Source organism: Ambystoma mexicanum, chromosome 8 (assembly GCF_040938575.1).
Source record: "Ambystoma mexicanum isolate Mex_15411 chromosome 8, UKY_AmexF1_1, whole genome shotgun sequence".
NCBI lineage: Eukaryota > Metazoa > Chordata > Amphibia > Caudata > Ambystomatidae > Ambystoma > Ambystoma mexicanum.
Window position 1 is genome coordinate 542289829 of NC_090929.1, and position 14880 is coordinate 542304708.

Genomic DNA, 14880 nt, shown 5'->3' on the forward strand with positions numbered 1-14880 from the left:
CTACGCATAGACCTCTTCCTTCAGTTAGCCTTACAGCCCCACCTTGCTTAACAAGAAATAAGAAGAGCATCACAGTGGACAAAGTGGTCCCTTCCATCCTCCCCACCCTTAACTTGCTTGCTGACAACCTAGACCTTGGGACACTTGTCGATGAGTTTAATAAAATCATCCAAACTTCACTTGACACCATTGCCCGCTCAAACTCAGAGCCAGCAAGCCCAAAACCCATTTAAACAAATGGTACATCCCACAGCTAAAAGATATACGCCTCACAACTCCCATCCTAATAAGATGCCCACTACCCCTCCTTCCAAAAACACTCCATCATCCGACTCTCCCACCCGCTTTAATTTCTCTAAAACTACTATTCGCAAGGTAGAAAAAGTTATTCTCTCATTCAAGCCATCCAACTGCCAGGGCGACTTCTGCCCAGCCCAGCTCATAAAGGATGCGGCAAGAGATTTGGCCCCCTTCACATCCAAACTTGTCAATGCTTCATTCTCTTCTGGCACCATCCCCACTAACCTCAAACAATCCAGGGTGCTCCCTTTGCTAAAAAAGCAAACCCTTGACCCACTTATACCTACCAATTACCTCCCCATAACGACAATCCCTTTCCTGTTAAAAATACTTGACATGGTGGCTTACCTTCAAAGTCAAAAATTTCTGGAAGCCCACAAATTGCTAGGGGCCCTTCAATCAGGTTTCCAGCCCCAACATGGAACTGTGACTGCCCTTATCGACCTGAAGACACAAGGCGATGAACTAAGAGATAAAGGGAAAACAGCCCTCCTTTTACTAATCGATCTATTGGCTGCATTTGATCTTGTGGATCACAAGGTCTTATGCAGTCACCTGGCCTCAGCTGCCCACTTTTCGAAAGAAGCCATTCGATGGATTGAGTCCTTCCTGGGTGACGGGACCATGAGTGTGTTCTCCCCATCTGCAGCAGCTGACCTCATCCCCATCACATGTGGTGTCCCACAGGGCTCATGTGTTTCCCCCACTCTTTACAATATATTCACCAAGCCCCCCCTTCGACGATCTGGACCTTCTGGGTATCACCTACACTATGCAGATGATACTCAGATTCTCCTCCCACTTTCTGGGGATCATGTTGAGGACTCGGCCTTGGTGAATAGAGTGTATCTCATCATTCAGACATGGATGGCAACCCACGGACTCAGCCTGAATGATGATAAAACTGAGTTTATCATCTTGGGTACACAAACTAATTTGAAGAAACTAGTCCAGGAGTACACATCCTTCTTAACAGACGGTAACCTCATCAAGGTGGCCAAGGAGGTGAAGACTTTGGGGATTCCTCACTCTCCTTTGCCAAACAAGTAAATGCCATGGCCTCCACTACTGCTTATACATGTAAGCTCATCAGGACAGGCAAACGATTCTTGTCTGATGACAATTGCATGATTCTATTCAGAGCCCTCATACTCTCCAGGTTGGATTATTGCAACGCCCAATATATTGGGGCCAATAAAGCAACCATCCAGGGGATACAAATCCTCCAAAACAATGCCCTAAGAGCGGCACTTGGCGTGGCAAGAAGATCTCACATATCTGCCATCAGGCCCCATAATAATTGGCTCTCTGCTCGCAACAAAATCCTGTTAAAAACGGCTTCCCTCACCTATAAAGCACTCAATAACGCTGCCCGCAGTTACCTTACCGATAGATTCCACAGGAGAACGTCTATCAGACCCACAAGACTATCCCACACCAACTGCCTCACCATCCAAAGATTTAAGCTCTCTAAAATCGGTGGTTGCAGCTTCCCCGTCAAAGCGGCCCAACTTTGGAACTCCATGCCACACCCCATTAGAGAAGACCAACCATACCAGAATTCCAGACTCAAGTACATTAACTGGCTTAAATCCACAGATCAGTAAGACATACACATGCTTATAGACCGTCCAGCTTCACCAGCAACGCTATCCATCCTGCCGTCTAGCTCCACTAGATCTGTATATAGAATGTATATAATCTCCCTGCTGTATGTCAATGTATGATTATGATGTATTCATGTTTGTTATCTGTACCACCTTGGAACCTCTGTACTCAAGCTTTGCATATTCCTGTTACTGCTGCGCCCTGATACCCCTGGGTCTGGAGCGCATTACAAATGATTAAACAAACAAACTAAAATGCCCTTAAAGGGTCTGACTCCATCTTCCGACCCACCACAATCCCCAGAGTGTCTCAATACATGCAGGGCTATTGGTACCACTGTTGCTGTGCCTATACAGATGCAGAGACAACAACCTGAAGACCAAGATTAGCCATAGCGAGCCCTATGTCCACAGATGGGGCCCTGAAAAGAAACTCTAGAGTGGAGAAAAAGAGGGCAAGATCCACTGGTCGAGCCCAATTCTGTTCAGGGAACGCATAACCTAGATCCGTCTCAAGAAGAGACTGGAAACCAGTGGATTCACTTGCCAACATCTGGAGGTAAACAGCTGATCATCAACTTGATGGGGTCAGAGATATGGCAGGAAAACCAATACCATACTAGGGGAAAGACCAAACAGGAAGCTGAGAGACACCGAAAAGAAAATGTATGAGCAAGAAGGCACTGCTACGTAATGAAGGTGACAAATCCACAGGGAACCCAGAGGTGGAAATCAACCCCTTTCACTACAGCAGGAAGAGCTCTCAGAGGAGGATGAAGAACCTTCCTTTAAGGAAATTGAGCACCTTAAGGCAGTAGTCTTACAGCAATCACTAAATTGCTAAATTGAATGAAAACACCATAGCAGATTATGCGCCCTCCAGATGAGGAATAGTTGGTTCAAAATCAAAACAAAGACTTGAGCTGGTTGAGTAAATAAAGTGTATGTCTCTAATTTGATTCAAAGTAAACTAAACTGGATGTTAATTCAAATCATAATAGTGGAAAATCCTTTTGGTTCGAATGCAGACTTAATTGAGTGATTTCACTTTAGAGTCACTTGATTTGATCACATTGAATTTAAGCAAATCCTCGACACGTGTTTCTCCAAATTATTTCATTTGGTTCCTCAGGAAAGATCATTGAGCATACAGGTAAGTTATCTTGCAGATTCCTTGTTGAAAATATTCTCAGTGTCATCTGATTTAATCAGTCACTTAGCTATGATTTCTATTTATCTCGAATTGAATACGGGTGTTTCAATGAACTCTTTGTTTGCTCTAGAAGGATTACTCCTCTTTCTTAGAAATGGTTGATAATTATGCGAGTAGGAAAACTAGTAGATTCTCTGGTGTCTCGCTGGCCTAATAACCGTGGCTGTATGCCACAGCAATGGTCTGAAGAGGAAGGCTGTGTTGAGCCACCCTAAAGAAGCAAGAGCAAGCCCTAAGAAATGTTGCGCATAGTCTGAGGGATGAGGTGGCCCATTGAGAATCTATACTCTCGCCCCAGGTACCAGGAGCCGGGTCTTCCCCCTTTATTGAAACCAAAACCACGAGGGAAGAGTAAGAAAAAGAATTCCAGGGGGCTATCTCGCTACCATCTGTATGCCTGGGATAAATTGCATGAAGAAACCTTCCTGATGCCCGATTCAGATCCAGCGGTAGATCTTGGCCCCATTAGATTTTTCCATGGCAGAGAACATGTCTACATGTTGCATCTATAGGGGTTAGATGAGCTACAGTACAGCAAGGGTTCCAATCTAGGTTGGTGACAGCCTGGAACGTTAAATTCCTGGTGATCCCAAATCTCCAGAGGATCTGGTGTTAGGGAGCAGGTTTCCCGGATTCAAGGAGTGGATGGAGTCTCTCTGAAGCATAAACCAGAGCAGTCAGGAAGCCATGATCATTTTAACAGAAGAACAACTGAAGGAAATGTGTAAAGTCAGGAATCTCCATGTTGAAGGAAAGAAAAATTAATTGATTACAGGATTGTTGAATCATCAAAGTCTAGGTAGTAGGCCTGTCACCCCTACTAACGCAGGAAATGTGGAAATTGATAATGAGGATGATAATTCATGTCTTAGAAGAGTCAGAGGAGGGAGAGGAGTCCCAGCAAGGGAGCCCCTCATTGCCTCAGCAGGCCCTTTTGCCTCAACCTGTATCCACTGGGACCCCACAAGGTCCAGTACTGACTCCAGAATATGTGTCTCTTGAGAAAATGAGACATGAATTGGAATTTAAAAAGGTTTCAAGCACAAGCTAGGAGCCAAGAATTAGGATATCAAACTCAGGGAATTGGAAATGCAACATGCTCTTGAAATGAAAAGATTCCCTCTTGAACATTTTTCCCTCCCAGAGGCCTCTAGGTCCTCCAGTACAAAGAGGCCTTGCTTGCCCAAAGAAGCAGTGAGTGGGTATGATATGAAACTTAATATTTTGGATTGGGTGGGTGCTTTTGAATACAACCATGATATTCAGGGTCTCACAGGGAATCAGTTGATTCCTTGGCTTTTGTCTATGCTCCCTCAGGTTGCAACCAATGCTGTAATGGAGGTGGGGGAACTTGAAAGATTGGAGTATGAGTATGTGAAGCTAGATTTGATAGGTAGATTTGGGAAAAATCCTTCCCAGTACCTTAAGAGGTTTAGGACCCTCAAAAAGACTAATGGTACCCCTTGGGCTACCTTGGTGTTTGAATGTTTGAAGTACTTAGATGGTGGGGTAAGGGTTCCAGAGTTAACTTCTTTGAAGGAATGAGAAATCTGTTTTATTGGAATCTATTTTTGATGCCTGCTCTCCTGAGCTGAGACAGTACTTCTCAACTGAGATTGATCCCAAGAAGTCAGCAAAGGCTGCTGGCTCATGGGTTGCCAACAGGGCCACTCACAAGGATTCTGGGGCCACTCACAAAAAGGATGAGGGGAAGCAGCACAAGAAATATGATAAAGAGAATTCTAAATCCTCCCATCCAAAAGAGGGCCACAAACATAAGAAGGGTAAGCCAGTTGGGAAACCAGGTCATTCTAATGAAACCACTGGTGCTAAACCAGAGGGAGGTCAGCAGAAGCACCCATTTGTCAAAACATTTGGTAAATGTTATGCATATGGGTCTGACCATATGAACGGGGATCCCAGATGCAAGGGTAACCTTCAGGGGTCCACAATGCCTCCTTAGCCTTCATCCCTGAGGGAGAAGTTCATATGGCAAGTGGAAACTCATCTATTGGCTGGAGACCCCATTGGAGTCCCAGCCACTGTTTCTTTGGCGTCTGTGGGAACAGCAGAATGTAGATGTGTATAAATTTATTCCAGATAACAAAAAGGAATATTACAAGGACAGTGTACTTGTGGATGGTCAGGAAACCACTGCCATTAGAGACACTGGGCCAGCATTACAGTGGTGGATGAAACCGTTTTCAAACCAGAGGATGTTGCTAAGGCACCCAAAGGCCCCACTAAGCTTTCTGGAGGCCCTGTCCAGATGGTTCCAATACCATTAGCTCTCATCCAGTGCAACAATATGACTGTAATAATACTTGTCAGTGTACAAAATGAGGTGCCTGGGAAGAGTCCTGTTGGGGAATGACTTAAAAACACTTGGCGTTGTATCAAGCTCCCCCAGGCTTCGCAGTAAAAGGAAGCAGGAACAGACTGGACTGGCCAGAGAGCAAACTTTGAAGGACTCTCAATGGGAAGTTACAGAGGTATCTATAACTCCAAGTCCACATGAAGGACACCCTTTCTGATTCCAGGAAGAAAGAGACACAGGGGATACCCAAGGTCTCAGGGAAAAGGAAAAATATCACCCCTGTGCACAAAACAAGGACATCCCCAAGAAGACAGTCTGCTTCCCAGCTGGAGGGGCAAGAGACAGGGAAGCACAGGCTGTACTGAGAGGATGGCCTCCTTTACAGTGAGCCTATTGAGTGTACCCAGGGGACTACAGAAGACTTGTAGTGCCTCAGGAGGTGAGACCCCAGTTTCTACAGATAGCCCATGAGATTCCTTTGGCTGGTCACTTAAGTTTTAAGAAGACCAAGGAAAGGATTTCTCTATATTTCTACTGGCCCAAGATGGGGTCAGATGTAGATAAATACTGTAGAAGCTGTCGCATATATGGCAAGAGTGGAGCCAAGAATATGGCACCTTTGGTGTCTCTCCCAGTGGTGGGAGTCCCTTTTGAGAGGGTAGGAATTGACATTGTTGGTCCCTTAGACCCTCCCACATCTTCAGGCAACCAATTTATATTGGTTGTGGTATACTATGCTACCAGGTATCCTGAAGCCATACCTATGAGGACTGCTACTGCTCAGGCAGTGGCTAAGGCCCTCCTTGGTATTTTTACCTGGGTAGGTTTTCCTAAGGACGTTATCTCGGACAGCGGGACCAATTTTATGTCCCACTACATGCAAGACATGTGGAAAAACTGTGAAGTGACCTACACGTTCTCAACAGCCTACCATCGCCAGACCAATGGGTTGGTGAAGAGGTTTAATAGAACTATGAAGAGCATGATTGGTGCTTTAGAAGAACCCCTTAGATGAAAGTGTGACCTTCTACTGCCATGCCTTCTCTTTGCTTATAGAGAAGTCCCTCAAGAAGAGGTTGGTTTCAGCCCCTTTGAGCTCCTCCATGGTCATCCGGTTATAGGTCCATTGGCCCTAATCAAGAAAGGGTTGGAGAGTGTTCTTTCCCACAAGCCAGTGAGAGTCACTGACTATGTGTTAGGTCTCCGAAGGAGAATGACACACATGATGACAGAAGCTTCTGATAAATTGAAAGCAGGTCAGGCTCTGGTTAAACATTGGCATGACCAGAAAGCCAACATGGTTGAGTTTACTCAAGACCAGCTAGTTCTAATTATGGTACCTACAAGGCAGAGGGCCTTGCAGGACAAATGGATTGGACTCTTCAAGGTTGTGGGCAAACTTGGAGAGGTCAATTATCTGGTGGACTTGGGCAATCCCAAGGAGGCCCCCAGGGTCCTTCATACCAACTGCCTAAAGGCATAGGTCCCTAGACCAGAACGGGGAGCTTTGCTTCTAGCCTCTGCTCAAGAGGAGGAGCAGGGTGAACCTCTATCTGACCTCCTCAAGGTACAACCTTTATATGGAAAGATAGGAGTTAATCTCTCTTCTGATCTGACTCTGCAACAACAGGAGGAGTGCAAAGTTCTGTTGAATCAGTTTTCACTGACACCAGGCTTGACCCCTTGCGGCCAGTATGATATACTCACTGGTGACTGTCTCCCTGTTAAGAGCAGGGGTTACAGAATGTCAGACCATGTAAGAACCCACATAAAGGAAGAGGTCAATCTTGGGCTAGTCCAGTTGTACTAGCACCAAAGGCAGGATCCAAGGAGTTGAGGTTCTGTGTGGACTATAGAGCTCTTAATGAAGTCACCACGACTGATGCCCATCCTTTACCTAGGAGCTGGTGGACAGACTTGGTTCAGCCAAGCTCCTCAGTATATTTGACCTAACCTCAGGCTATTGGCAAATTGCTCTGACAGACCATGCCAAGGAGAAAACTGCATTTTCGACCCCTGAAGGCCTTTAGCACTTTATGGTTATGCCTTTTGGATTAAAGAATGCACCTGCAAGTTGGTAGAGTGACTGAGCAGCCAAGCTTATCTCAAGCGGGGTCAATGTGAGCTGTAAGGTTGTAACACAGAGTTTCACAGTGACAGTTATTCAAATAAACACTTACACACAAGGCTTCTTGCTTAAACAATTATTAATTTATTTAACAGTCAGTTGAATAAGCCTTCTTTAGACGGGAACAAAATATACTTCAATAAATGCACCCTCTCAGTTTCACTAAATCAGTTGATACCCATGGGGGATGGCACACAGACACTTCCTACACCGTCAGGTGGCTTAAATAACTGGGACACTGTGGACATTGATTTACTGGCACATTTAGAGCAATACTGAGCTTAGTGTCAAGAGGAAAAGATGAGGGAATAAAACAATGGTTAACAAGGATTCTTAACCAGGTAAGTACTTTTTGAACCCTCCAATGCAAAGTAATTTAACCCTTTCCTGGGGGGAAAGGCAAAGCACAAAGTCAGAGGTAAGAGGAGTCTTTCAGGGAGCCAGGACAGTCAATGTTAATTGAGCAAAAGTCTAAGTGAGCTGAAGCACTTCTTGTAGGTAGGTAAAAAGTCTTGCACAATGTTTTAGAAATCTTTGCAGAAAATGAAATCACTGTAGGGCCACAAGCAAGAAGGCTTGTGAGGGGCAAAACTGCAAGCAACTCTGTCCCATGCAGAAAGAAGGTAATTCCCAAGACAAGGCAGGTGATGGCCCGGAATAGGGCCACATGGATGTGTTGGGAGGGTCGAGTCACAACTCACGACCCTCGGAAAGAGGCCACACCCCATGGCTGTTGGAAAAGAGAGCCCTTTTGGTCCCAGAGCTCTGAACGAGACTCTCAACCGTAACTTCTGTGGAAGAATGCTAGAGCAGAAGAAGCCACACAGAGGGCAGGCAACCAGGGCAAGGTTTTAATGACCTACTTCAGGAACAAGCAAAACATAAGAGGTGATTGCTGGAAGGTTTAGAATTAATCCTAACCTCTGGTATTGCTCTGAACAACCCTCCAGACCATCGTTCTTCCTCTGCCAAGCCATTACAAAAGGGGAAAGACCATATGCAAATCAGGCTTGATCCCACCCCAAAAAAGGCAGTCCAGCCCAAACTGCTTGGTCACATCCCTTCTGCACGAGACCGCCAGCATCTCCGTACATGTTTCAGCCTTGTTGGGGCAGTCAATCACATTACCTTCAGGAATAACCCAGATTCCATGGCCCATCACAGGAAGATTGTAACTAAGACACAAGGCTGAAGAAATGCGTGGGGCCTGGAACAATGAGAAAATCAATTCTCATAACACCAATGGGCAAGCTCCCAGTTTAACTGGAAGTCTACATATACAAGAACAGTCATCCGAGATGCCAGGAACATTGTGGGCACAATCTCCATGGAGGAACACACTAGAAGAGGGAATATTTTGCTCCGGAATCTAGAGACTGCCGAAAAAATGCCCATGAGTCCAAAACACCATTCCGTGGGATGGAGGAGAACATTCCCTGACTATTTTGGGAAGACTGTGACAAAAGATTACAGGAAGCTTCACCAGTCTGATCTGGATGAAGACCACAGAACCCCAACCAACCCTGGCTAGAGAGATAGGATGTCCATAGGTTCACCAACTGTGCAAGGTTTGGGGGCTGGATGATTGATCAATGGGAGAAACTGGCTGTGCCAAAGGCGTGACCCCACAATGCCAGAGGAAACATATATAACATCTCTGACAAGAGGCGATAAATTGGCCTTAAGGAACCCCTAAAGGTAATACATTTGACCTTGTGACAGTGGGAGAGGCAACTAGCATGAGGATTCCACCACCCCTAAGAATTCCTACAGCAAGGAGGCAATCGGGAGGCAGGGAGGTAGTGGAAGCAGAACAGGCACTCCGGTGCCTCTTCATGTGGCGACCATATTGGACTGCGTTATCCAGGCCGAGAAACAAATAGACAAACTGGGCTTTGGATGTAAGGAAGAAACAATAGCCCAATCGACAGTGAAACACTGCTGAAATGAAAAAGAGCTGGGCAGGATAAAAGTATAATTATTTAGAGCACATCGCCGCTCCGCTCGTGATAAAATGTGAGTTATCAACACACAAAGCCCATCAGGGTTTACATTGCAAGATAAGATGGAGCTGCTCCTGCAGTCGCGTGGTGTAGTTCGGCCCGTAGATGTTCGTCTGGGCTGGCCGAGGAGGGAAGTGAACATGTGACCTGCATTTTTGCAGGGATCTCAATAGCAGTTTACCTTATTATGCTATCAGACCAATTTTGAAAAGGTTCACTGACTACTTTCTTGTCCGTGTATGTCTGCAAACAGACGATATTTTGCTTCTGTTAAATATTTTCAGACAAAACCTGGAAAATGAGCAGAGCCAACCTGCTGCTTCATTGTACAGTAAATTCTCCACAACCAGAGTGTACCTGAATGAAATTTGTAGCAACCACTCTGGAGCGCATTGAAGAATCGCCAGTTCTTGCGAGAAGATGAGGAAAGCTTCTCTCCACGCAGTGCGTTGTCTCCTGTTTGCCCAGTTTGTGCTTTGAAATGTACTGTGTGATGATCATTTTCAAGAGTGTAAGTGATGCCTGGAACACCTGATGACGTAACAAAAGTAAACATTTTGATTAGAACAGACCAACAAAATGTGAAATATTTCAACTCAACCACATTTACTGCAACCCAGTAAGTCGATCCAAGGCATACTCCACATATAAAAATAGGTGACTATTTTGTATCTGCACTTCCACTTACACTGTCATATGAAGGCTGAGTTTAAATCACAGAATTCTCAATAAGAGTGTACATTAACCCCAAGTTAAATAGAGTCAATGGAGTTTAAATATCATGCTGGCCTAGAATAAAACCACAGCAAAGTAGATAATTGTTTTTTTATTTTCTTAACTAGCGGTCATAAATTGGTATTCCCGACTTTGCTCGCAACACATTTCATCGAATAGCATTTCCCCACAATTTTACTTTGCAGTGTACATGGGGGATGAGTTAGGTATATAGAGAGGTGAGGATGGTGGGAAAGGGTTAATGGTGGCGTGGCATTTCCCCTCCCATTTCTGCAGTAAAAACAGGAGGGGGAAACAGGATTAGAGGAAATGGACTACAAGTAAAATGTCATAGATCCGATAAATTATGCCACCAAACAAATCTAATTGTTAATCTGCATTTGGCAACAACATATTTTACGATCGTCCATCACATCTCCTGCCTACATGAGGTCTTATTTCCGCTTTCTCGTTAGTGCATTTGGGTAATGGTGGTGGGAAACACTTCTACTCAGCAGCGGCAGCGGCTGTTGAAGTTCTTCATTGGCGGGGCAGAAACACTTCCCACAATGTGTGTGAACAACAGAGCGTAGTCAGGGAGCTCCAAACAGCCAAGATTGTTCAGGGGAGGATGAAAGGGCGAGGATAGAATGGGGCATGGGGTGTTGCTTTGCAAGCATTTTTTAAATAGATTAACATGGTGCATATTACAGCTCACATTTTCTAAACAAAATAGTGCAAAAAGTCATACAATTGACAATCAGACATGGAGGGCAACACAAGAAATATTTCGAACAATGCTGTTAAGATGAATTACTAGAGTCTGGCCTGGTGGACAGATTTTAGGAGGCCAGCCTAGTTATAGTGAACAAGGGAAATCTGAGAGGTTAGCCAAAACTCAGATCAAGGTAGCAGAGGAGAGGAGTCAAGTTTATTCTAAGGAGAGTGTGAGTGGGGTCAGGGGTCCATAATGAGTCCACACAGTGACGCACAATAATTCAATTTAGACAGGCAAGTACAAAAATATGATATTTATTCTAGGCTCAAAACATACACTAGAAAATGAAACAAGCAGGAGATATCGCACAATGCTCATTTATGAGCATATCAATCTCCAAAGGTTCTGTTAAGAATTGAGGGAATTTGCCCCTTCTTCCCAAACAGGAGCCCCCTGTGAGGCTAGGGAGGTGGGCCCACGTCACAACACCCTCCCTAGGGGTCAAGGCAAGTGGGACCTTACCGAAAGAGTCTCCCCTTTGGGGACAAGGATTCCCGTTCCTGTAAGGAACTCTCCAATGTCTTCCAAGTGATGGTTTATATGAACTTACCTAATACACCAGAACGTTATCGGTTTCATGAAGATAAACTGAACTTATATTATCAACAACCAGAAACTGAGGATATCCCTTTAAAACAGAGTCTTCAATGGACTGTGCCGAGGATGCTGAAAAGCGATGACAAGCCAAAGAACCAGCGAGAGGAGGCGGAAAGCCGAAAGGAGGCAGAAAGCTGACAGGAAGGGAGAAGCCGAGAGAGCGGAAAGCCGAGAATACCTGGGGAAGCCCCCTGCACGTAACAGAAGGAGGCACAGCTGTCGCAGAACACGGAGCCCGCATAAACTAGAGCAGCGTCAGCAAGGAACAAGATCAGCTGGGAGAATGGCATGCGAGAGCGGATTTAATGCAAATTTATTTATTTATATAGAGGAGGAACAATTCTCTTTTGATCACAAGATAATGTACAATAGATAAGAAAACTGATTTGGCGGGAAAAAGTGAGCTTCTTACAATGGGGTGAATTAGAGTGACATTCTGACCAGGTTGTGGAGGGTAGTAAATGGAACAGTCACCGGGGACAATACATAAGTAGACATACATAAATTAAGGTCAATGAACTTGGAAATTTTTAAGATCAAGTAGGCGGTACGGCCAGCTGTGCTCAGGATGTGACCATAATGGGTGAAGTGCTAGAGTGGAGGCAGAGGAAATGAGGGACAGAGGAAGGTTAGAGGCGAGGGAATAATGTTAGCTAGCAGGCAGATGAGAGATGGGTTAAGAGGGTAACTCAGAGGTGGGGAGGGAGGCTTTTAGGTCGGTTTTGAACAAATCTGTGTGGACTGTTTCACGGACTGTTTCACGGATGTCCGGGGGGAAGAGAATTCCATGCAAGTGGACCAAGAAGAGAGAAGGAGTGGAAGAGAGAAGGAGCAGAAGTGAGAGGAAGCACCAGGGAGGGTGAGGAGCATCATAGGGTAGTCAAGGAGGCAGAACAGAAATTATGAGAAGGCTTGTAGAGTTGGAGAGAGGAGGATAGATACTGTGGTGACTTACTGTGGCTAGATTTGTCAACCAGGAGAATACATTTCAATCTGGCCCTGTTTTGCATTGTCAGTCATCCTGCCTGGTGACGGTATAAGGAAGTAGGTGTGAATTGAGCGAGTTCAAAGAGACTTCTGGTAGTGAAGTTAATGGTCTTGTCGAGAGGGCAGAAAGCATAGTTGGAAAGACTAAAGAGTATGTCGGCACAGTAGTCCAGTTTAGAGAACACAAGAGTGGTTAAGAGATACTTAGTGGTGTTGAATTGAAGGAGGTGCCTGATTTTCCTAATATTTAGGAGGTTGAGGCAAGCTGCTGTTCCGGTTTTGGAGATGAAAGTAGAGAAGGTGTGAGAAGGGTCATATGTGATTTCTAGCTGAAGAAGAGTAAAGGCGAGTGTCAGGTGGGAACTGGATAGGAAGAGGAAGAGATTAGAGAGCTTTGGCAGGGAAGAAGAGCACCTCTGTTTTGGTAAAGTTTAACATCAGAGTCCAAAGCCATCCAATATTGTATGGTAGAAAGACAGTTGGCAATTTGGATAGAAAGATCAGAGGCGAGTTCCGGAAAAGAGAAGATGATTTGGGTTTCATCCGCAAAGAGTTGGTACGAGAACCCATAAGAGGAGATTAGTGCCCCAAGAAAAGAGGTGTAGAGTATAAAGAGGAGTGGACCCAAGACAGAGCCTTGTAGAACACCAACAGATAGAGGAGTTAATTGAGAGGTGTTGTTGCTCCAGGAGACAGAAATGGCAAGGTGAAAGGTAGGATTCAATCCAGGCAAGGGCTTGATCATGAATCCCAAGAAGAAAGAGCATTAAGGCGATCAGGGCGATCGACAGTCAAAGGCAGCAGACAGGTCAAGGAGAATTAGGATAGAGGATAGGTTGGTGTGCTTAACAGATGCGATGAATGAAAGCAGTTTTTGGGGACTGACAGAAGCAGAAATCTGCTTGTAGGGGGTCTCGAAGATTGTGGATGTCTAAGAAATTGCTTTCAAGCACTTTAGAGTTGTGCGGAAGGAGGGAAATAGGGCGAAACTTAGCTGGTAGGTTTGAGTCAGTCCCTTGCTTTTTTAGGAGAGGGATGACCGTGGCTGTTTTGAAAACGGAGAGAAAAGTAAGCAAAGTTGAAGGATAGGTTGAAGAGTTCAGCTAGGTGAGAGGCCACAACAGTGGTAATAGGCTTCAGTAGCTGAGGAGCAAGAGTGTCTGATGGGACACAAGTGGCGTTAGCTTTCATCAGTAGAGATCACACAGTAGGTGCAGTGTAAAATGTAGGAGGAGGGAGTTTAAGGAAGGTCAGGAGAGAGTCGCCAATTTTGGAAATATTTGCATTAAAGTATTCAGCTAGATCATTACCTGCGAGAGCGGAGTTGATGGCCATAGATTTAGGAGGAGTGAATTTAGGGTACACTGTAGCCAGCAAGGATGGTTGGAGTTAGTCAATGAGGGTCGGGTGGAATTTATTTCTCACTCCATCAAGAGTGGATTTGAGAGAGTGCAGGGCAGAGAGGGCAGAGAGGTAGAGTTGCAGGTCCTCATGCGAGTGGGTATGCCTCTATTAGCGCAGCAGCCGACGCATGTCTGTGCGGAAAGAGCGCATGCATGGGGTGACACATGGTGGAGGATGCTGAGATTTAGGGATGAAAATAAGCAGTGGGAAGTGAGAGGAGATTGAGAGAAGGCAGTGTTGGTGGAAGAGGCATCAGGTGTGAAGGAGGAGAGAGAACTGTAGGTCAGAGAGAAGGAGGAGCGTGGGGGGGTAGAAGGTTTACATTTCCTTTTAGTAAGAGGAGAAGCAAGTGGCGAGGAAAGGTCAAAGGGTGGAAAGGATATGGTGGTGGAAACAATTGAGTGATCAGATGTAGTAGTATTAGTGGCTGAGAGAGAGGTGGGGATGAATAAGAGATCCAAAAGAGTTACCCCGTGTGTGGGTAGGTAGGTTATAGATAGAGTGGAGTGTGTGTGGTCACTAAGAAAAGACTGAAGATTTCTGAGAAGTGGTTGGTGAGGGAAGGGTAAGGTCACCTGAGAGAATGAGGTGATGTTTAGTGGAAAGAGAATCGAGGAGTTGCCCAAGATCATCAAAGAATGGTGCAGTGCGACCAGGAGGGTGATAGATGGAGATGATGTGAACTAAGTAAGACAGAGAAATAGTAGAGATGGATAGTTCAAAAGAGGTAGAAGAGGACGTGGCATTTGAGATTTGTGAGGCATTGAGGCGGGAAGAGAGTGGGTGTCAGACGCCTCCACCTCTGCCAGTCAGCCGAGGAGAGTGAATGAAG

At 45.3% G+C, this 14880-nt stretch overlaps 1 protein-coding gene across 1 annotated transcript in view; it reads right to left on the reverse strand.

The window, feature by feature from the left end:
- The window catches only part of CEP104 (centrosomal protein 104), an 846942-nt gene that overhangs the window by 397188 nt on the left and 434874 nt on the right, over nucleotides 1-14880 (reverse strand). Inside the window, exon 12 of the mRNA XM_069610252.1 lies at nucleotides 9926-10099. Within this exon, the coding sequence (XP_069466353.1) occupies nucleotides 9926-10099 (174 nt within the window). The remainder of the gene's footprint in view (nucleotides 1-9925; nucleotides 10100-14880) is intronic.